The sequence below is a fragment of the Macaca nemestrina genome, chromosome 14 (genome assembly GCF_043159975.1).
Source record: "Macaca nemestrina isolate mMacNem1 chromosome 14, mMacNem.hap1, whole genome shotgun sequence".
NCBI lineage: Eukaryota > Metazoa > Chordata > Mammalia > Primates > Cercopithecidae > Macaca > Macaca nemestrina.
In genome coordinates, this window is record NC_092138.1 from 70265445 (window position 1) to 70290050 (window position 24606).

Below are 24606 nucleotides of genomic sequence, written 5' to 3' on the forward strand. Positions count from 1 at the left end.
GGAACACCTGAGTGTAAGGCAGAGACAAAAGTGGAGACATTAACATGAGCTAAGAGCAGTTGTCAGGGAGAACAGTAAACTGTCAGCATGCCAACAATATATCAGGTAGGATCAAGACTGAGGAGAGGCCACAGGATTTGACATTTAAAAGCCATTCTCAGCCTTCCTAAGAGTAGTTTCAATGAAACAGTAAGTGTGGATGCCTGACTGGATCCAAAGTGTAGATCCCACATTGGATCAAGAAATGAAAGGGATATGGGGGATGATGTTGGGAGCTCCTCTTTATCAGCAAGTGAGATGAACGGAAGATAGCATCTTAAATGGAGATTTGGTGAAGAAAAGGATTTTCCTTTTAACAACAGGCAGGCACTATGGAAATTAGTTAAATCAAGTGATTTCTCACCCTTTGGGGGTTTATAGTCCTAGCAAGATTCACAAGAAGTAAGAAGCCTCAAAATGACTAAGTTTGGAAAACTGTGGACACAGTTGAAAACAGAGGCAAAATTTCTGTGAAGCTGATGAAGCTGAAGTTTCAAGACCCTTCCATTGCATGAAATCCTCCAGAAGTTCAACTTAATTTTCAACTTAATTTTGTATTTATGATTTTTTATTGTTTTTCTTAAGGAAGACTCCAAGTTTATAAACACTTTGAAACCACGAAAACATGGATTGCCACTGACCAAGAATAAATAAAATTGTCACTCTCTTTAAATGTCATGAGCAGACTCAAAATAATTAATTCCTTACCATTGTAGATGGTCGAGCCAAGGTTGGAATCGTGTAAGAGAATGACATAGAAGAAACTGAGTACCTGAGCGATGAAATAATCTGTGCATCAAACCCCCGTGACATAAGTTTACCTATATAACAAACCTGTACGTGTACCCCTGAACCTAAAAGTTTGTTTGTTTGTTTGTTTGTTTTGAGATGGAGTCTCACTCTGTTGCCCAGGCTGGAGTGCAGTGGCACGATCTCGGCTCACTGCAACCTCTACCTCCCAGGTTCAATCAATTCTCCTGTCTCAGCCTCCTGAGTAGCTGGAACTACAGGTGCACACCACCATGCCTGGCTAATTTTTGTCTTTTTAGTAGAGACGGGGTTTTGCCATATTGGTCAGACTGGTCTCGATCTTCGTGACCCTTAGTGATCCGCCTGCTGCGGCCTCCCAAAGTGCTAGGATTACAGGCATGAACCACCACGTCCAGCCCCTAAAAGTTTTAAAAATAAATAATGCAAAAGACTGATCCGTATGTGCTAGAACAGAAAAAAAAAAAAAAAAGAAAAGAAGGGAATGAGTCTAATCTGCAACAGAATGAAGTCAATGGCCCATAAGCTCTCTCTCAACACAATGGCTCCAACTTTGTAAAGTTTCACCCCTTTTAAAAGGAACAATTCTCAAGGATTTTTTACTCATATTTTTAAATACAGTAGTTCTTAACCATTAAGATAAATACATACATACATGCATACATACATACATACATACATAGTAGAGATCTAGTTACACATGATCTTGACATGTAACTATGGAAAAAATGTAGATTTTTAAAAAGTTGCAAGTTCTAAGTCTGATTCTACTACCAATCCATTTTGTGTTCAGCTTTATTCTACCTTGTAAGGAATATGATTCTTATTCTGTTTAGAGAAACAAACAAATAACTGTCTGCCTGCCTCCAGCAGCTTTAATTTTCTTTAATTTTTAATATAAAATTACTTTGTATCCATTATAGTATTTCTAAGGTTTTGGTATAATTGCTCTATTAGCTTGGTCAAGTTAGTTGGAAAGTTAACTACCATTTATTGTACAACAGTTTACACACAGGAATTAACCATTCATTAAAAGTTATTAAAATATTACCTATAAATCCATCTAGCCAAGGGCATTTCTGGGAGCTAGTTATCTGACAATTTTTGTAATTTTTTTTAGTGTTACTAGATATTTTAAATTTTCTCATTTTAGGTAATTTTGGTAATAGAGTTTTTCCTTAAGAATCATTCCTTTTTATGCAGATTTTTTTAAAACTTGACATAATATTATTCAATAATTATTTTAATAATCTGTATATCTAATTTTTTCTTTTCCTTGAATACGCTTGCCAAAAGTTCATGCCTTTATTGTTTCTAAACAGATAGCTCTTTAATTTATTAAGCAATTCTACAACTTTTCCATTTTATAATTTATTAGTGCTATTGTCAAATCTTGATTGTTCTGAAATTTGAATGTATCTTTCAATAAATGCTGAAGAAATTTGTCAGTGGACATGTAAAGATGTGAACTGAGTCATAGTTGTAGTTGACACATACATGTGATAGTAGCTATGCATGGAAGATGTGTTCATTCAGTTGACACCTCAGATGATTTATTTGCATTGATAGCCCAACATGGGGTTAAATTTTAGCTTTAAAATAATTTCTTCAATTTAATTTTTTAAAATGACCTAAAATATCATACCATGTGGCTGCATTGAAATGAAATTTTTTGTTTATGCAGATGATTTTCCATCTCATACAAGGCAATACAATTAAAGATGGTCAAAGTTAACAGATTTCTCACATAGATAATAGAGCTTCCAAAGCTAGGAATGGGGGTATGACCAATTCTGGCTGACTTTCTAGAGATGCTAATTGTAATCCAGCTATATGTACTTCAATTAAAGAAAAAAATTATTAGTTCAACCCAGTAGAAAAAGCAACTAAACCTCTTTAAATATGCTTTCAAATTAAACTGTCAATTCTAAAGATGAATAGTAGTTATGGCCAGAAGAACAGGAATGAAGAACAGTGTGTCACGACGATGTAACACAAAATTGATGATTCCAAAAAGACATGCAGAAAGGTTTTCAGACTTTGAATGCGAAGAGACGGAAACTAAAAATTTGATTGCAATATTCAAAAAGAAGAAAGTAGTATGTAATTGCATTGATAAGTATATAACACAGTATATTTATTTGCAGATGACATGGTGGTATATAGAAAGTTCTAAGGAATTTACCAAAAAAAAAAAAACCTACTAGAGATTGATTGCATTTCCATACATTCACGATTGGGAAATTGTATTTTATAAAAACAAGACACATAGTAAACATGCAAAATCAATTATAGTTTTACATACTAGCAATTGGGAAAAATAAAACAATAAATTTATAGGATCAAAAACATATAATGTTAACAAAATAGGTGTAAGACTTCTCGCTACACAGTATACTGAAAAATATATCAAAGAGAAATGTTGAAATTGTTAAATATATGAAAAAATAAATCATGATCATGCTTTAGAAGACTCAATTTTAAGATGTCAGTTATCTCCAAATTGATACATAGGTTTAATGCACTTCCAATCAAAACCCCATAGGTTTTTTCCCCCAGGAAATTAATAAGGTGATTCTAAAATTTATATGGAATTACAATACACCTAGAATAGCCAAAAAAAACTTGAAAAGGGAGAACCAAGACAGAAAAGTTATAATAACTAATATCAAGACTCACTATAAAGCTACAGTAATCAACACTGTTTGTGGTGTTGGTATAAGAATAGGAAAAAAGATCAATTAAACAGGAAAGACAATTCATAAATAGATGTATATATGTGTGGTCAGTTGATTTTAAACAAAGGTGCCAAAGTAAATAACTGGGTAAAAGAAAACCTTTCCAACACGTGGTAAAAAAAATAAATAAATAACTAGATGACTACAATGAACAAATTGAACTTCAATCCCTATCTCACACCAAATATAAAAATTATTACGAACTAGATAATACATCTAGAAGTGAAAAGCAAAATAAAGCTTCTAGAATAAAATATACAATATGTTTGCAACTTTGGCATGGGCAAATATACAGTACGCAAAAAGCACTAATCATATAATATTACTCAGTTGAACTTTATCAAAACAAAAATTTCTGCTTATCAGAAGACACTATTAAATAAAAATGTAAGCTGTAGACTGGGAGAAAATATTTACAGCACACACACACGTATATATGTGTGTTACAAATATTGTGTCTTGTAAATATTTATAACACACATATATAAATATATAAATATATTATACATTAAAATATATAAATATCTAAATATATATTTTATAAACATGTTATAATTATATATGTTATATTTTATAAATATTTATATATTATATAATATACATATTTATGTTATATATATTTACAACATGTATTTTTTATATATTATATATTTTAGAATATGTTTTATATATATTCATATGTGTGGGTTGTAAATATTGTTCATGTGTTATAATATTATAGACATATTCAGAATGTATTCTATTTCACATGTATTTTAATAGTATAGATATATCCAAAATGTATTATGTTTCATATATACTGTAGTATTGTAGATACAGACAGAATGTGTAAAGAACATTTGTAAATCAGTAATAAAATAAATACAGGCATACCTTATTGTATTGTACTTTGTCTTATTACATTTTGCAGATATTGCATTTTTTACAAATTGAAGATTTGTGGCAACCCTGCATGGAGCACATCTATCAGCACCATATTTCCAACAGCATGTGCTCATCTCTGTGTCACATTTTGAGAATTCTCACAGTATTTCAAATTTTTTCATTCTTATTATATTTATTATGATGATATGTGACCATTGATTTTTGGTTTTACTATTGTAATTGTTTTAGAGCACTATGAGCCACACCCATATAAGACAGTGAACTTAATCAGTAAAGGTTTTGTGTACTTTCACTGCTCCACCAACCAGTGCTCCACCAACCCCATCTTGTTCCCTTCTTGTTCCCCAAAACAGCAGTATTGAAATTAGGCCAAATAAAAACCCTACACTGGTCTCTAAGTGTTGAAGTAAAAGAAAGAGTCACAGATCTCTCACTTTAAATCAAAAACTAGAAATCATTAAACTTAATGAGTAAAGGATGCCAAAAGTCAAGACAGGCCAAAAGCTAGGCTTCTTGATCCAAACAGTTAGCCAAGTTGTGAAAGCAAAGGAAAAGTTACTGAAGTATATTTAAAGTGCTATTCCAGTGAACACTCAAATGATAGGAAAGCAAAACAGTCTTATTGCTGATATGGAGAAAGTGTTGGTGGTCTGGATAGAAGATTAAACCAGCCACAACATTAAGTCAAAGCCTAATCCAGGGCAAGGCCCTAATTCTCTTCAATTCTATGAAGGCTGAGAAAGGGAAAGTAGTGGCAGAAGAAAAGTTTGAAGCTATTAGAGATTTGTTCATGAGGTTTAAGGAAAGAAGCCATCTCTATAATGCAGAAGTGCAAGGTGAAGCAGCAAGTGCTGATATTGAAGCTGCAGCAAGTTATCTGGAAGATTCAGTCAAGATAATTGATGAAACGGGCTACACTAAACAACAGATTTTCATTGTAGACAAAACATCCTCCTATTGGAAGCAGATGACATCTAGGACTTCCATAGCTAGAGAAGAGAAGTCAATGCCTGGCTCCAAAGCCTCAAAGGACAGCTTGACTCTATTGTTAGGGGCCAGTGCAACTGCTGAATTTAAGCTGTAGCCAATGCTCATTTACCATTCTGAAAGTCCTAGGTCTCTTAAGACTTGTACTAAATCTGCTCTGCCTGTGCTCTATATATGGAACAACAGAGCCTGGATGACAACACATCTGTTTACAGTATGATTTACTGAATATTTTAAGCCCACTGTTGAGACCTACTGCTTAGGAAAAAAAAATTATTCTTTCAAAATATTACTGCTCATTGGCAATGCACCTGTTCACTTAAGAGCTCTGATAATTAATGTTTTCTTCATGACTTCTAACACAACATCCATTCTGCAGCCCATAGATCGAGCAGTAATTTTGGCTTACAAGTCTTATTAATTAAGAAATACATTCTATAAGGCTATAGTGGCCATAGATAGTTATTCCTCTAGTGGAGCTGGGCAACATAAATTGAAAACTTTCTGGAAAGGATCACCAATTTAGGTGTCATTAAGAATATTTGTCATTCATGAGAGAAGGTCCAAATATTATTAAGAATATTTGTCATTCATGAGAGAAGGTCAAACATGCATAAGAATGTGGAAGAAGTTGATTCCAACCTTTATGGATGACCTGGAGGGCTTCAAAACTTCAGTGGAGGAAGTCACTGCAGATGTGGTGGAAGTAGCAAGACAATTAGAATTAGAAGTGGAGCCCAAATATGTGACTGAATTGCAGCAATCTTATTATAAAACTAACAAATAAGGAGTTGCATCTTATGGATGAACATACAAAGTGGTTTCTTGAGATTAAAGCTACTCCTAATAAAGATACTGTGGGTCTGCCTTCCCGCCATCTGGCCTCCACGAGATTCAGCCCGGTGGTGTTAGCCCCCTGGACTTGATTCCTGAGGCAAACAGTGTCCCTTAAGGTCGGCAACAGCCTCTTCTGGGTTCACTGCAGTCCAACCGGCTCCCTACCCGCCGCCATTATGAACATCCGCAACGCTCGGCCAGACGACCTGATGAATATGCAGCACTGCAACCTCCTTTGCCTTCCTGAGAACTACCAGATGAAATACTATTTATATCATGGCCTTTCCTGGCCCCAGCTTTCTTACATCGCTGAGGATGAGGACGGGAAGATTGTGGGCTATGTCCTAGCCAAGATGGAGGAGGACCCAGATGATGTCCCGCATGGCCATATCACCTCACTTGCCGTGAAGCGTTCACACCGGCGCCTCGGCCTGGCCCAGAAGCTGATGGACCAGGCCTCTAGGGCCATGATAGAGAACTTTAACGCCAAATACGTGTCTCTGCATGTCAGGAAGAGTAACCGGGCAGCCTTGCACCTCTATTCTAACACCCTCAACTTTCAGATTAGTGAGGTGGAACCTAAATACTATGCAGATGGGGAAGATGCTTATGCTATGAAGCGGGATCTCTCGCAGATGGCAGATGAGCTGAGAGGACAAGTGGACCTGAAGAAGGGCGGGTATGTGGTCCTGGGCTCCAGGGAGAACCAGGAGACCCAGGGCAGCACACTTTGTGGTTCTGAAGAGGCCTGTCAGCAAAAGAACCCGGATACCGAAGAAAGTGGCAGTGACAGCAAAGAATCTAAGGAGTCTGTGGAGAGCACCAACGTCCAAGACAGCTCAGAAGGCTCGGATTCCACCTCCTAGAGCATGCTTAAGCATTGCAGGTCCTCATGTCTCAACCACATCTACCCTGTGAACCCTGGCTTAGTCTGTCTGCTCTGCAGCATCTGCTGTGGGGATCATCTCACAGTGACCAAAATGGCTTCTTACTCTCAACTCTAAACAACCACCTTTCACGTATCCTGCTGGGATCATGAAGGAATACCTGGACACAAGAGCTGCTGCACAACAGCCAACGAAGTTTGAGACCTGCCATTACAGAACCTTTCTTGGCCTACTCACACGGTGCTGCCGTTTTGTTCTGTTTGTAGTAGTCCTCTGTTGGGTGTGGTTATCCTGCAAGTTTTTCTCCTTTTAGAATGATGAACAGGAAGCAGGGCAAACTCTTAAAGCTTTCCAGCTTTCAGTTTTTTGTTTTTGTTTTTTTTAAACCATTATTTACCTGGGTTTTCATCCATATTTTTTTGCCATTATTTTACCTGAGTTTTCATCCTTGAGGAGGTGAGCTAGTCAGGACCATGAAGTCAGACCTTATGCCCCCTTCCTCCTCTTTCCTGGAAGAAGTATTCTGTTTCTTTTTCCTTTCTCTGGGAACTCCTCCTTTATACTATTCCCCCACAACCTTTTTTTTTTTTTTTTTGAGGAGGGCATCACTTTCCCAGTGGGAAAAGGTGTTAAGTTAGGGGCTTCTACTGTACAATCAGAACTTGGAGATTTTAAGAGAAGGACAAACGGTAATTAAATTGGAATCTCTAATATGCTTGTTTGTGTTAGTTTTTTTGGGATGATGTCACTTGGCATTTATTGAGTACCTGCAGTGTTCACACACAATGCCAGGGCCTTCATTAGTAATATATTTAACCCTTTAACCCTCTCAGCAACCCTGTAAAGTAGATATTATTATCCCTGTTTTACATATGAGGGAACTGAAGCTCAGAGAAGTGAATTAAATATCCAGGATCTGAACCCAATTCTGTTTGAATTCAAAGCCAAAGTTCCTTCTACTTTCCTGTTCCTACTCTTTGAATTTTATTTATAAATGTGTTAAAATTTTAGCAAAAATGGAGAATCTGCTGTTTAAAAATGTGTTTGCTTAATACATGCCTACTGTATGTCAATTGTGAATATATAACCTACAATTATAATCTACTTTTATTATTTTTCTCTAGTAAAAATAAGTGAAGACAAAGTACTTTGACCTCTGCAATAAAAGTCACCAGATAAATCCAGAGTTATCATTACTTAATGTTGTTTTTACGTTCACTGAATGTGAATTACCAAAGTATATAACATTTTTCATGTTTAAACTTTTATGAAAACTGTTGTGTATGGATTTAAGTCAAAGCCTGGACTTTATCTGGTGACAAGAGGTAAGTTTTTTCTGTGTAATCATCATTAGCCCTGCTAAGCACTTCTTACAGATCTCCCCCACTGCACTCTAAGAATGTCTACCTAATGGTAAATGATTGCCTGAGGCAGATATAAAAGTTTTTCCCTACATGAAAGGATTTACCATTTCTTGTGCTAATACAGTATGATACAGTCTATCTTTCCATCTTTTCCTTTTTCTTTTTAATTTTCTATCTCCATGCTAAATTATTTTATTCTTTCCTCTCAACCATGTGTTTATCTCTTTATTTTTAAATATTACAACCTTCTAACATCTGTCTCCAGGGCAGCATAATCTTACTGATGAAATATTCCGTGTTTTCCTTGAGCTTTTGTCAATATGTCTTTGTGTTAACAGCTTAGCAGATGGAGAAACAGTAGGAGCAGCCTCAGCTTACCTGAATGGTTTTTCTCCAGCACCAGGCACATTGACTTGCTGTCTCTAGTAACTTGATAAGAGTTGGAGCAATTGGCAAATGAGAAATGATATATGACTTCTGCAGTGTTATTTACTAAAATAATTGGCTGCATTTCTTTGTTATCATTATATCTTCTTTCCCAGTCTCGTACCAGGAGAAAGCAGAATTATAGCACTGTCTGGTTTGGGCTATCCCTGTTTAGATAATAAAAATAAAATAAACAATAATACTAAAAAAAATAAATAAATAAATAAAGATACTGTGAACGCTGTTGAAATGACAATAAAGGATTTAGAATGTTACATAAACTTAGTTGATAAAGCAGCAGCAGATTTTGGGAGGATTAACTTCAGTTTTGAAAGAAGTTTTACTGCGGGTAAAATACTATCAAATAGTACCACATCCTACAGAGAAATCTTGTAAAAGGAAGAGTCAATCAATGCAGCCAACTTTATTGTCTTACTTTAAGAAATTGTCGCAGCCACCTAGGCTTCAGCAGCCACCACCCTGATCAGTCAGCAACGATTAACATCAAGGCAAGATCCTCCATCAATAAAAAAATTATGACTCAGTGAAGGCTCAGATGATTGTTAGCATTTTTAACAATAAAGTATTTTAAATTAATGTATGTACATTTTTAGATATAATGTTTTGGCACATTTAATAGGCCACAGTATCACTGCAACTTTTACATGCATTGAAAAATCCAAAAAGAGTGTGCATCTCACTTTATTGTGGGATCTAGAACCAAACTCACAATGTCTCTGGCTTGCGCCTGTAAATAAAAATTGGAATTTAAAAGTATATGAATAGTCAATAAGCACATGGAAAGGTGTTCAACATCATTAGTCATCAAGAAAAATGTAAGTTATAACCATGATGGAATACCATATCACATTTACTAGGATTAATTTTTTTTAAGTAAATAGCAATTTAACAACAACTTTTGAAGACTTTGTCCATTCTTTATAAAGTTAAATATATACCACAGGTATATACATTGTCAAAGTATATACCTGTCAAAGTATATACCAAAGTTTATCAAATTATACTTAATATCTGAATGTTGTATTGCATGTATAGCCTACCTCAATACAAAAATTTTTTCAAGTAATACTTAGCTAAATCTTTATAACTGAAAAGGCCTGAGTTTAGAAAATTTGGAAAAATTATTCTAACCAGTCTTCCATCTAAAGTTACATTTTTAATTTCTTGTTTGCCACAGGAATTATTTAGGAGAGTATCTTGTTTACATGTAATTGTGAATTATTAGTTTTAGTGTATAGTGGTCAAGAATGTAATTTGCATAATTTCTGCTCTTGATCTCTATAAATATTTTTCTTCCAAAGCTAATAAATTTCCATAAAGATCCGATTATCAGTTTAAAATAAGGAAGCCTGAAATATCCAAATAGAGATAATAGATATAGAAAATGGAAAGATGTAAGAGTAGAAATGAAATTAGAAAATATTGGTTTTCATATTTTTAATGTAATCTGTCAACAATTAACTTTTCTTTATATTTCAAATAAATTTTCTACTACATATCTCAAAGGAATATTATTTGGTCTGCTTAAATATATTTTCATTTGGAACTGTACCCTTATTAAAATAAAATATTTTTAAGTTCCTTGTATTGCATTGCTTTAAGTATATTTCCTACAAACAGAACTTAGTTGAATTTCACAGCGTTTTAAAAAATAATCTGATAATTCAGATCTTTTAATATGTAATTTATGTCCATTTTTTACAGCTAAGACTGGCATAGGAGATCTTTATTCTTTCCTCTTGTTTTCTGTTTTCAAACTTTCTTAGTGTTCCCTTTGTTTTGTAGCTTGTTTTTAGATGGACTAGTTCTTTTTTTAATTGTAGCTATTTATATTTTTATTTTCAAAGACGATTTCATCTAGATAAAAGATTCTGTGACTGAAAAACACTTGACTAGCACATATTTGGACATATCCCTATTTTAATTGGTTTCAGACTAAGGCCAATCTTTTTCTAGCATAAGTTCTCCATTTCTTCAAGCAATTGTTTTCGAGGAGGGCATATATCTCTGAGTACTTGTGTATTTAAAATTTTTTTGTTATTTCACAAGTTACAGATGACTAGGCTGGGTATAAAAGCAGTAAGTTATAACTTTGGTTCTCAAAACTCTATACAATACTCCATTTTCTTCTAAATTTAAGCTTTCACAGTAAAAGCCAGAGAATAGCCAGATTTTTGTTATATTTTTAGGTAGTCTGTTTCTTCTGCTTAGATGCTTATGAAAGTTTTTCTTATCATTATGAATTAAAATTGTTGCCAGGATACATCATTGTATGTGCCTTTGTTCATTGATTTGTCTGGAACACAATGATTTTTTTCAATCTGGGTCTTCTGCTCATGATTTTTTTTCCTGTTATATCTTTAATTATTGCTTTTATTCATTTAAATATTTTTTCAGGAATGCCAATTATCCATATATTTACTCTTGGCTCTTTGATATTCATATTTTTTGTATTCTATGGAGAAAGCCAGACAGTTCCCTAAAGTCCTCCAGTTTATGGATCCTCCACTAAATCCTTTCAGAGAAAAAGTGTTCTCCCTCTGTGACTTCTAAATACTCTGTTCCCCTGTGGTAAAGTATTTTTCAAAGACTTCATGTGGCTTTCTCCCCTTCTTATGTAACTTGAACGATGTGAAATTTATTCTGATTCAGTGTTTATCAGGGCAGGAGTGTTGAAGTACCTTTCACTCTACTTTATTATCCGATGTGCACAGCATCTGGTCCAAGCCTCAATGGTCTACATCAGTGGTCCCCAGACTTTTTGGCACCAGGGACCAGTTTTATGGACGACAGTTTTTGCATGGATGGGGCGGGGTATGGGGGTCAGTGGCAGGATGGCTTCAGGATGAAACTGTTCCACCTCAGATCATCAGGCTTTAGATTCTCATAAGAAGCACGCAACCTAGATCCCTTGCATGCACAGTTCACAATAGGGTTTGTGCTCCTATGAGAATCTAATGCTACCACTTATCTGGCAGGAGGCAGAGCTCAGGTGGTAATGCTCACTTGCCAGCTGCTCACCTCTTGCTGTGCGGCCCAATTCATAACAGGTCACAGATGGACACCGGTCCATGGCCCAGGGGGTTGAGGACCCCTGGTCTACATGACTTCATCTAATGTACCTCTCTACCACTGAGGTTCCATCAGGCTCCACAAACAGTCTGATTTGCAGTGTACATAAGAATCTACAATTCCAAGCATGCTGTTACCAGCGTTTATTGTTTTGTTGTTGTGGTGGTGGTGGTGTAGTAGTAGCAGTGTTTTGGTTGCCAACCCAACCTATAAGAGCTTTACCTGCAAGAAATTTTCTTCTGAAATGCAATAGGCTTCCACCTGCCTTCCCACTGGTGACCAAAACTGACGTACCACCCAAGTTGTTTCCTGGGCATTTTAATTTCTCTGGATATAGAATTATATCACAACATTCTCAGATTCACAAATCAATCCACATGGGTAAAAGCCCACCTGCCCACATTTTTATTGGAGCCAATCCTGAGTCTCTGAGTCTGATAATGGACAGACAACACAGAGGACTCCACATACCCTCCCTCCTCATTTCAAAGGGTTTCTATGTCATGTAAAGTCGTCTGTTATGCCATAGAAAGAGACCTGGGTAGGTTTGTCTCAATTTTTCCTTTTATAATTAGTATAGATTCTTCCCCAGTGTTGAAATTATGCTGGTCATTGCTTTTATTATTGTATTTCAATTATTATCTTTTTTCTTTATCTTCATAAGCATTTTATTAGGAAAACTGAGAAACACTTCACCAGGGGCTGCTAGGCAGGCTCCATTTTTAGCTGGAACTCCTATAGCTTCTTAATGAATAATTAAAACATGTCTGGGGAGGATATGCAACAACTAAATCAATGCTAGAGATTATTTGCTAAAGAAGTATAATCTGGCCACCTAAATGTGAAAAGAGAGAAAGTATTTTTCAAGAGAGAAATAAAATGCCTAACAACTGACTAAGGTCCCTAATAGAAATGATGACAAAGGATGGTATTCCTAAAATAAAAGGCTTATGCAGAGAGCTCAAGTTGCTCTCCACCCAAGCAGAATTAAGAGTACCATTCTGCAGATTTGGGATTAATGTCACCAGATCGAGTCCTAGCTATAAAGCAGGCAATAACGTTTTGTAAAAAAGAACACCATGTGGCAGCCTTGCTAATCTTCTGGATGAGAATCAGTTGGAAGTTGGCAACACATATTAACATGCCTTGGACTAAAAGGAGTTCTTAACATGACACTGCAGTTTTTAGGGCTACTCAGAATTAATATGAGAGACATGGTCAAATATAGTGTGGAACATGGGTGACTATCAAATGGTTGAATACTAAGTACTTAAGTCAAATGAAATCTTCAAAATTTGGAATAGTTCAAATAAAAGCCCAGAGGTAACTGAAGATCACAGTTGATGTCTATTTGGATGGAGAATAGGAAAAATACTGCTAGAGGAGGGTCCATTTAAGGCTGAATTTGGCCATTATTTTTGAAAAGGATTTAGGTCTAAGTTCTTTAGTTCGAGAATGTAGAGAAATGGGTAGATAGCTCATTCTGGAAGCTGAAACTGCTTCTACCAAGAATAAAATGTTCTCCCATGAGAAATATGAGCTCTCCATGTTTAGAGCCCTAAATAAAGGAGGTCCAGTCACCTTTCTGAGGTCAATGTTAATATCCTCAGCCTTCCAAGAGAGTTTAACAACTCCAAGTTCTTCTCCAGCCAAATGAGCAAAAACTTAACAAGAAAGAGCTTGCCTTCAACATGGCTAAAACTACAGCCTGATTTAACCTATTTTCCCAAATAAGATGTATCATAAAGCAGGATAGGGATACTAAAAGGGGATGGGAACTAAGTGACTAAGACTGGGATAGGATCAAGAGGGTAAGACTGGGATAGGATCAAGAGGTGGGCAAAATGTTTTTAATAGCAAAACCTCAGTACTCTGGCAGCACATAACAGGGAAGCATCTTGTCTGAACTAGCCGGCTTTGCCCTTTCAATAGGAGGGGCTCTGCTAATCCTTGGATAAAATTATTTTAGAACTAAAAGAGAATTTAGAGATTATCTAGTCTAGCCCCCTTGCTTGAGGACACTTGGGCCCTGAGAGATTAAAAGGCTTGCTGGGCTCACGTGGTAAATTAGTTGCAGAAGTGAAATTACAACTCAAAATCTCCTGTTGCTCATTTTGATGTTCTTCTTGCTCCTTTTATGAAAATTCTAAGGGAGGCAGCACGACACAGCCAAAACAAGAACTATTTCAACCTTAATTTTTGAGTTCTAGTCTTCTCCGTCCTAGTTTGAGTGATAGAATCTTAGAAGCCAGGACTTCATTTAGTTCCATCTGCTACCCTAAGCAAGAATCCCCAAAATAATAGTAGCAATGAACAACTATGTGGGCAGCTAGGCTCTTGTAAACCCCTCTCAGGGATGGACCTCTCACTGCCTCAGAGAGAGCTGATATGACTCGGCAGCAGCTTTTCTTGATGACCTGAAATCTGCTTCCCTGAAATTTTTATTCTGACCTCCAAGAAGGCACCTTCTTCTCTTCCACGTGATAGTACTGCACATTTAATTCAACAAATATTCACGCAAAGCCTGTACTTGCTAGGTTGCATTCTGTATTTTGGAACTATAAACCTGACATTGCAGAATACAAAATCTAGTCAGGAAGATGATCCTTAATTGCTATTAAATATGATAATACATGCATATAATTGCCAGGCACATGTAAATACTCAATAAATACTAGACATTATTCTCATTAACTATTATATAGCTATTTCATCATTTCGTGTCCAACCTAAATCTCCACTTTGCTTAAGCATGCAACATAGAATGTGACCTCTAGATCAGGGGTTGGCAAACTTTTTCTTTAAAGGGCCAGATGGTACATACTTCAGCTTTTGTAAGTCATATGGTTTCTGCCACAACTACTCAATCCTGTATTTCTAGCATGAAAGAAGCCATAGAGAATATGTAAAAGATGGCTGTGGCTGTGTTCCAATAAAACTTTATTTATCAAAACAGGCAACTGGCTGCATTTGACCCACAGGCCATAGTGTGCCAACCTCTGCTTTAGATGCTTCACTGTCTCCACCACCCTCATTCAGTTTGACAATGGCTTTCTAAAGTGGAAAGATACATACCTTTAGGGTCTGCCCTAAAGATGGCAGGATCAGTATAAAATACAATAGTGTTATGAATACCATGAGTAGGATACTATAAGCCAATTGCTATAGCTCATGATGGTTATCTTTTAAAGTAACAAGAGTATTTACATTAATTTACTTTTAGTTTAAAGGTGCATTCAAGGATATGATCCCATTTTATTTTATTTGCTGCATCCCATTGTTGGCTTATATTAATTTTGAGGTCATCTAGAAATCCTGATTCCTGAGAGTAAAGATGAAGTATCTTATTAAATCAAAGTTAGCATTCTAAAAAATGAGAAACCTCCAACCCCCTTTCTTCAAATCAGCTTTCAAAATTCTGAAAGGCAGACTTAAATCTACTACCTGCACCAACCCCCTGCCATCCCCCTAACCAGGGCAAGAGATTAAAGGATTCCACCCTAGGAAAACAGGCTTTACAAAAAGATACTGGCATTTACAAATCCCCAGCTAAAAAGCTGAGCTCTTTTTGGGGTGGACAGTGAAGTTTATCCTATCAGTTGTCAAGCCCTGCCTGTAAATACACAGCTTTCAATTAGCTTTTTTAGTGCCTCATTTTTAAACATGATCAGATAGCCAGGGATCACCAGGCATTTCAGCAAAACCTCCAATTTTTTAATAGAGACCAATATAAACATGAAAAAAAGAAGCAGCAGCCCAAATAACTAGAAACAATATGAGGATTTTAAAAAAATATTCCTATTACCAAAAAGCTATAACTAATATTTTCTGAGAAAAGTTTTTATACCTATTAGATTAATTAAACAATTAGTAGGATGCTATGGAGGAAAGTGACATTCAGATATTCAGAGAATATGAAAAACATTAGTATTTAAAAATATGACAATCGAAAAATTAAATATAAAACCGGGAAGATAAAGTTGGGAAAGTCATCTAGAAAATAGAATAAAAAGAAAAAGTGAGAGTATCAGTACAGAAGATCTAACATTTAGTTAATAATAGGAATTCCAAAATGAAAGAATAGAGAAAACAGAAGAGAGGACATTATCAAAGAAATAAAGCAGGGGAATTTTCTAGAACTGAAGGAAATTAGACTCTGGATTGAAATGGCCCATAATTGCTCAGCACAACACACACAGCACCTTCAGCAGTCATAGCGCAAGTGGTTGGTTGAAGTATGGAGTTACTCATACAACCAATATTTATTGACTGGGGCCAGGCACTGGTGGTTCAACAACACATAGGAAAGACACAATCCCTGACTTTGAGAAAGCTAGAGGCTAATGGTGGGTCAACCTGCTTCATGTATCCCCCAGAGACTCTCTTCACTAAAAGACACATTTTACCCCAGACTAAGAAGTGTTTGGCTCTTAGTAAATCATAAGCCTGATCCAGATGATTGTTCTGCACCATCATAACTGACAGCCTCACTCTTCATCCTGGGAGGCTGGCAGAAACCTAACTTTCCTCCTCAAGGAGGGTCTTCCTTGCCCCAATTCTCTGAAACAGGTTATATGTAAATACTTATGCCTTCTTTCTGCAGTCCACCATGATAACCGACCTTCCCCCAGAGTTGGCATAATAGTAGAAATCACATTGACCACAACAACAAACACGTGACGTATGGCCTTCTCAAATATCTTTTTTTACTGAGACGTAAAAAAGCAAACGAGGATAAATAAATATGTAAAATTCAGCTTAGCACTTTGCTGGCCTTTTTCATACATTATCTTTACAATTTTGTAAAGTACACATTCGTGACCATTTATATACAAAGTTCAAAAGGGTTTCAGTAACCTCCCCAGGGACTCACAGCTAGGTCACTAGATGGTGCAGCTGGAGTCACATCCAAGGCCTCCAATCCAAACCCCAAGTTCTTCCTTCCCTTGTACAGACTCAAATATACAATCAGTGTTCCTCTTAAACTTCCCTCACAAAAAACTTGTGTAAATCCACATCTATCTTAAAATTACCACCTAAATTAATCACTAGTAATCATGCATCACAAATTAATCTCTGAATTGATGCAATAGAAAACTTGATATTACCAGGAAGCATATACGAGGTACCAACATCCTGATCTGAGGGAGACAACAAATTAACAGAAAACTCAAGGGGGTCAGACATGCACCACGGTTCTCATAGAGGACTCGTGGATTGTGAGTTCTCATAGCATCTCAAGTTTGGTCAATTATACAGCCTCCCTGGACTTACTGGTCTTTATCTATAAAATGAAAGCTCTAAACTTATTCAACTGAGAACGTGCTGGCTTCCCTTCCAACTATAACATTTCTTCCAAAACTGCAGGACTTTAACTACGTTTTATTAAGTAATCAGTACATATGAAAATTTGTTTAAACTCACCAGTAACCAAAAAGACAAATCAAGAAGTATGTTTGCCTATCAAATTAGCAAATATTTTTAACTTTTAACATGTATTTCATTTCCAAATAATGTTTACTGGGGAAGAATTAAAAATAAAGATGCAGAGAAGGAAAATCACCCCTATTCCTAACAGTCAAAAATAATTACCACTAATATTTTAATGCACATCTTTCCAAAACAACTTTATGTTTTTCTTTCAATTTCATAACCAATTTAGTCCCAAAAACATACTGTGAATATCTTTCCATTTCAATATAGAGCCATATCATCCTTTTATGTGGTTGTATCATAATTTATTTAACAAATTGCCTGGCATTAGATGTCGTTTGTTACTATTTTTCTGTTATAAACAGTGGAGAGGTAAAAATCTGTGTACATACAGCTTGCCTGATTATTTCTTCAGGCTGAATTCCTAGAAGTGAAATTGTTGGCCAGCCTATATTTAAGGCTTGTATTGACTTTTGCCAAACTGTCTCCAGAAGTACATCTCACTCTTTTACCAGCCTCATCTGGACCCGCTATTTCCCATAGCTTCCACTAATACTTGGTGTAATCATCTTAACTTTTGCCAAATTGATAGGTATATCTGTTTAACTTGGAGTTCTTTATTTATAAATGAGTTAAAAACTTTCGTATATGCTTACCAAACACTTTTACTTTTTGTATGTGTGATTGTTTTATTCTTTACCCATTTTTTCTATTGGGATATTCATGGCACATAAAGAAGAGTAGAAGGAAAGTCTTGTGTAGTCTGAGAAAAAGAGGCCTCTGGTCAGACGTGATTATAAACTATAGACACTTAAAGAGCTGCTCTTGATATAGGAGCCCATGTAGGAAACAAAGTACGAACTGCCATTTATTATGTGTTAAAACACGAAAACTGGAATTTCTACAAACCAAATAGCCTGAGCCAGATATCAAGATAGTCTGGATATCATTTGAAGACAGTCTCTCATCCATCTCTCTTGTAGGTATCTGGATAGACATGGAATTGTATCCACCCTACTCCAACTCACAGCAGGGGACGAGGGTCTGGGTTTATTTATACCCCATATCTTCCCAGCTAAGTCCAGAAAATGAAGGATGAGTGGAAGTGAATTCTAGTCTTAAATGTTTACCACATTCAAGGGATGTTAGCCACAGCAGAATTGTACTCATCATACTTCTTATTACAAATAGTACCACAGAACTCCCAGAGATATTGCAGGACAAATGAACCTTAGCCACAAATTTTTTGTCAGTGTTTTTTCAGAGGCCTTGGGCCCTGGTTTTAAGTAGAAGTATACCCCTTCAGGCTGTAATTCAATTCTACTCCCCAAGTAGTAGCTGTCCTTTGATGAGTTCACTTAGCCCAGTAATATTTCAGCCATGTTCAAAGCTACATTTATAAGAACAGAATCTAATCTTTTAAATCTGTCCAATACCCTATAGCCCATCATAGCCATATTCAGCCAGCAAGTTTCACAATCTCAGAGTTTCAAAGCCAATGAAAGTCTCAAGAGTAGATTGTTGACCATAAAGGAAGTAGGGGCACAAAACTAGACCAGGTCTGTTCACACTTTAGGAAACATTTCAGAAATTACCTAACATCGGCTGGGCATGGTGGCTCATGCCTATAGTCCCAGCGTCTCAGGAGGCTGAGGCAGGAGGATTGCTTGAGCTCAAGAGTTCAAGGCTGAAGTGGGCCATGATCGCACCCCTGCACTCCAGGCTGGGCGACAAAGAGAGAGCCCCATCTCTACAGAAAAGTTAATGAATAAATTGAAAGAAGAAATCATCCAGCAACTATGGGTGAGTGGTCAAGAAGCTTAGGACCACTGTTTCATAGACAGAACATCACTCTAGTTGCCCATCATTGGTCATTCAAGTAGGAAAGGACATCTCACCTGCCTAGATTCTTCCTCATATATGGGCACAGACTGTGCCAAGGCCCCAGCAGGTCTGATAGACAGATGTGAGTAGTAGTCATGCTACCTTCATGCTAGTATCTGTACACAGGAATAAAGCTTGGACACACACCCATGCTAGCTTATTTAAGAAGAATCTGACAAAGCCCTCCAGTAGCTAGGCACCTAAGACACTATCATCCAAGTAATAGCAGCTAATAGTGATCCTCTCTCATCTTTCTACTCCAGTCTCCCCAGCCAGAAATAGCAAATCCATCCATGCCAAAATGAGGTACACTCATTGCAGCACTCCTAAAGCATAAAACATTTTCCCATACAGGAAATTTCTTTGGCCTGCAGGTAAACATGACATTTCTCCACATTCTCATTTTAAAAAACACTAACACCTTTGACTACTTCATATTTTTAGATGCCATAAATAAAATCATAGCCAAAATTAAAATGCAAACAACCAACTAGAAAAAGTATTTACAGCAAATATGAAAGAGAAACAGTTCATATATTTGTTGTTTGAGAAACTAATTGGTTAGAAAAAAAGCACAAAGTCATAAAAGACAATGAATCAAAGAGAAAATACAACTATTATAAAATATACACACACAGAGAGGCCATCAAAAATTTTATTTCAAAGAATGTACATTTCTCTTATTATTTGGTTTCCTAACAAAATGTTTTTAATGATTTTTAAATTAGGCCTAGACCACTACCTCTTTTACCACCAGTCCTTCCCCAGCCCTAGGTGTGAGTTCACATGAGCCCCTCAGAGCCCATAGGTCCCAATGTGATAGACCAGGTATATCAGCTTCATTTCTTCTCTGAATGCCCCCTGTCTCTTTCTCTGGTATTTTTTCATAAGGAACACAGGAAAGGGAAAACAAATCTGGAAATCAGGTACCTCATACCTGAAAATATATATTTGCTTTTTCATAAAGAAAAGCAATTCTAACTGTAGAGCATAAAGCAAATGTGTGAAATTGGGATGATGTGAACTGGTTTGCTAAGGATACAATTGAACTTGAATTATGAATTCACAAAATGTAAGCAACAATCATTGAAGAGTGTAGAAAATATACTACTGACCTAGCACCCTGGCTTTCACACTTTCACAGCTTTTCAGAACACAAGAATCATTCACTAAATACTGACAAGAATTCTTAGAATAGAACAGAGAGAAGAGACAGATTTGTCCCTGCCCTTTGATGGGTGTCTTAGCAGGTCAGTGGATTCTCTGACTAGTTGGTTTAATTAAACCCCAAGCAGCTGAGATCTGACCCCTAGAAATAAGGAAAGAACTCCACAGACCAGAATGTATCCTAAGAAGAAACTTCAACTCTAGATAGAATAATCAGGTTAGAAAGAAGTGTTCATTCTAGGCAGGAATCATAGAATTTTTGATAGGAGAAGACCTAACATCTAAAGTGCCTATGTAATGCATGAATGGATGAACATGCAGTTCTCCTGGGAGTACATCACCTTACAATTGTTGAATAGAACTTTCTTCCATGTCATATACTAACTTGAAATCTTCTTCCCTGTTTAACTTTAGACCTAGGTGGTATTGCACACATCACTTGGAAATCTGTCCTGGTTGCTTCCATCTAATATTGGACCAGGTAATGTTGCTAATCTGAGTGTGACAGTATAAAGAATGAATGGAATCCTGTGAGTGTCCTTTTAATGTGTCCCCGCCCATCCTTTCTTCCTCCCCTCTGGCTCAGAGGAAGAGGGTCTCCCCTCTATCAAAAGTTCCTCTTTCCATGTGCACTCTATCCCAGTGGTTCTCATACTTTAAGATGTATCAGAATTGCCTGGAGAGCTTAATAAAACACAAATTAGGAGTTACCATTCCAAAATTGCTGATTCACTAGGTCTTGGATGTGGCTCAAAAATTTGTGTTTCTAAGCTCGCAGGTGATGCTGATGCTGCTAGTCCAGGAGCCACACTCTAAGAACCACCACTCTATATTAGAGGTCAAAAACCTTCTATAGAGGGCCAGACAATAAACAGTTCAGACTTTGAAGGCCATATATTCTCAGTTGCAACTACTCAACTCTGCCATTGTCGTGTGAAAACAGATAGACACAATACATACATGAGTAGATATTCACTGTGTTCCAATAAAACTTTAGTCACAAAAAAATAGGCCATGGACCAGCATGTGGGCTGTCATTTACCAAACTCTGCACCAGACCCTTGCTGTTCAGAGTTCTACTCTCATCCCTTCCCTTTATGCCCAAGTTTCTTGAACAAGTCAATGCTCATTGTCTCCTCTTCTATACTTCTCATTCTTTCTGCAACCCCCATAATCTGGCTTGTGCACCTTCTATTCCACTGAAATTGCTCTCAGCAGTCACCAGTACTACCATATGAGAGTTTTCAGTCCTTTTCTTACCTACACTTTTCTCTTGCAATGGCTATGTTGACCACTCTCATCTTTTTCAGTTTCCTCTGTTGGCTTATTTGACATGACTTTCTCATAGCTCCCAGCATACTTTTCTTTCTGCTGCTGTGGAGTTTTCCATTTCTCTGACCAGGACCAGCTTCACAGAAGTGAAACCAGTGCAGTGGCACAAGATCCAGTGCTCAGAAGGGCACCTGCCTGGCATTTAATGTTTTGTAGTCACTATCTTGAAATTCCTAATTTTATCTTTGAATTTCTGTTTTATAAGTGAAGTCCAATGGGACAATGAAAACATGTGCTGGGCTTGGAGCCTCAGCTCATGTTCCTCCTGTCTCCTACCATTTCCCTGGGTTCTCAGTACCTACTGGTATTCCCCCTTTGCATCCCTGGTCCTGCCTGGTCTTCCCCTCTCCCCTTCCACCTCATGAGTGCTGCCACCCTCTGCCCCTGGAAAGGGCCTGCGTAGTGTTCAAGGAGTTGAGTGCACATTTTATTCCTGCATAACACTGGCAACGTTCTGGCACATGTGGCTGGTAATGAGATGGGGCTGCGTGTTGGCACATAAACCTCTTAGCTATCCCCATGCAGGTACTGAGCATGTTGTGACACAGAGGTTTAAAGATCCTTAGGGATCATCCATATGCCATAAGTTAGGGCAGCAGATCATGGATAGAGGAGATGCCCAGCTTGATTTCCTCAAACTTTACTGTTGGCCAGGGTATGGGCATGACAGAAGGGAAGAAGTAGCAGCCTTCAGGCCCAAGCAAACACGCAGGGCTCCCAGGTACTTATGAGGGTCTGCACTTGTCCCACAAGCATTTCTTTGGCCAGCCCCATTGTTGGAGGAATAGGAGGAGATCTTTCCTTTTTCCACCAACCTTCCTGAGTCTGGCTTGAATTTGTCTCTTCTGTATAGCTCGAGGCACCCTCCAGCGATGAGCCATGAAATATAAATATTCTGATATTTGCATTAAAACTTGGCATTGCTAAAGGAAGCCAGTCACAAAGACCACATATTGTATGATTCAATTTACATTACATGTCCAGAATAGACAAAACTACAGAGACAGAAAGTAGATTAATGGTTGCCTAGGACTGGGGAAGAGGATAATTGAGATTGCTAATGGGTGTAGGGGTGTTTTTTCTGAGATGATGAAAATGTTCTAAAATTATATTGTGGTGATGGTTGCACAACACTGTGAACATACTAAAAACCACTGAACCAAGCATTTTAAATGGATGAACTTATTGTATGTAAATTTATGTCAATAAAGCTGTTAAAATTGGCATTGCACAATATAAAGATGAATGATAAAATTCAGCTAATAATTTAAAGTTTCAGTTTTTCCTTATTTGGAATGATATTAAGTAGCAAGCAAAACCACCATGATGGCAAGAGAGAGATCATGGAAGAAATGAAAATACTTTGCAATTCACCTTTAACAGTGCTTTTTTTCCCTGCACTTTGAACAATGGTTTCATATTTTATTTATATTAGCTCTGCCTCTGATCTCTTAAATACTGGTATTTTCCATGGTTTTGCCTGAGCCTTTTTTTTTTTTCCCACAATTTCTCCAGGCAGACTTATCCAAGCTACAACATGTTCCCTCATGACTCCCAAATTTTATCTCCAGCCCAGACCACCTCACATACAAATATCCAAAGGTATATATCCAGTGAATAGTTCAAAAGATACTTCAAACTCAATGTATGTGAACTTGTACTCATAAGCTGCTCCTTCTCTACATTTTTCATTTTGTTGAAGGACATTACCATCCACTAAATTGCTAAAACCAGAAACACTGGAGTCCTCCTGTTATTTCTTCCTGCCTCCTTTCATCCAACTACTCTGTAAATCCTATAAATTCTAAAACGCAAGCGTCTTCCAATCTAGGCCTTCTTCTTTTTTATGTGAAATTATTATTATTTAAATAATTTCAACTTTTATTTTAGATTCAGGGTGCATATGTGCAGTTTGTTACCCTGGGGAGATTGCATGATGCTAAGGTTTGGGATATGTTTAATCCTGTTACCCAGGTACTGAGCATAGTACCCAATAGTTATTCAATACTCGCCCCTACCTCCCATATTGCCCGCTCTAAGTAGTCCTGTGTCTATCATGTCTACTTTTGCCAACTTTATGTCCATGGGTACCCATTGTTTATCTCTAACTTACAAGTGAGATTTTAAAAAGGCTTTATACATCTAAGGGACTTGGTTTTCTGTTTCTGTGTTAATTTGTTTAGGATAATGGCCTCTGCCTACATCCATGTTGCTACAAAGAACATGATTTCATTCTTTTTATGGCTGCATAGTATTCCATGGTGTATATGTACTATATTTTCTTTATCTAATCCATGATTGATGGGCACTTAGATTGATTCCATGTCTTTGCTATTATGAATAGTGCTATGATGAACATATGAATGCATGTGCCTTTTTGGTAGAACAATTTATTTTGTTTTGGATATATACCCAGTAATGGGATTGCTGGGTCAAATGGTAGTTCTGTGTTAAGTTCTTTGAGAAATCTCCAAACTGATTTTCATGGTAGTTGAACTAATTTACATTCCCTCCAAGAGTATATAAGCATTTCCTTTTCTGTGCAACCTCACCAGCATCGGTTCTTATTTTTCGACTTTTTAATAATAGCCACTCTAACTGGTGTGAGACGGTATTGCGCTGTGGTTTTGATTAGCATTTCTCTGATGATTAGTGATGTTGAGCATTTTTTCATGTTCCTTGGTCACTTGTATGTCTTCTTTTGAAAAGTGTCTGTTTATGTCTTTTGCTCATTTTTTAACTTCCTTGATTAGATGTATTCTAGTT

The 24606-nt window shown here is 36.8% G+C and overlaps 1 protein-coding gene and 1 long non-coding RNA gene across 2 annotated transcripts in view; one reads left to right on the forward strand and one right to left on the reverse strand.

Moving 5' to 3' along the window:
* Positions 1-24606, reverse strand: part of LOC105477224 (uncharacterized) — a 333528-nt gene that overhangs the window by 196643 nt on the left and 112279 nt on the right. The window lies entirely within an intron of this gene.
* LOC105480962 (N-alpha-acetyltransferase 11-like) lies at positions 6415-7141 on the forward strand. Its single transcript, XM_011740177.3, has one exon. It carries the CDS (start codon positions 6431-6433, stop codon positions 7118-7120), a length of 690 nt encoding a protein of 229 aa, XP_011738479.2. The 5' UTR covers positions 6415-6430; the 3' UTR covers positions 7121-7141.

Excerpts from the sequence above, each read along its gene's own strand:
- LOC105480962 (XM_011740177.3), top strand. The coding sequence starts at position 6,431 with ATGAACATCCGCAACGCTCGGCCAGACGACCTGATGAATATGCAGCAC.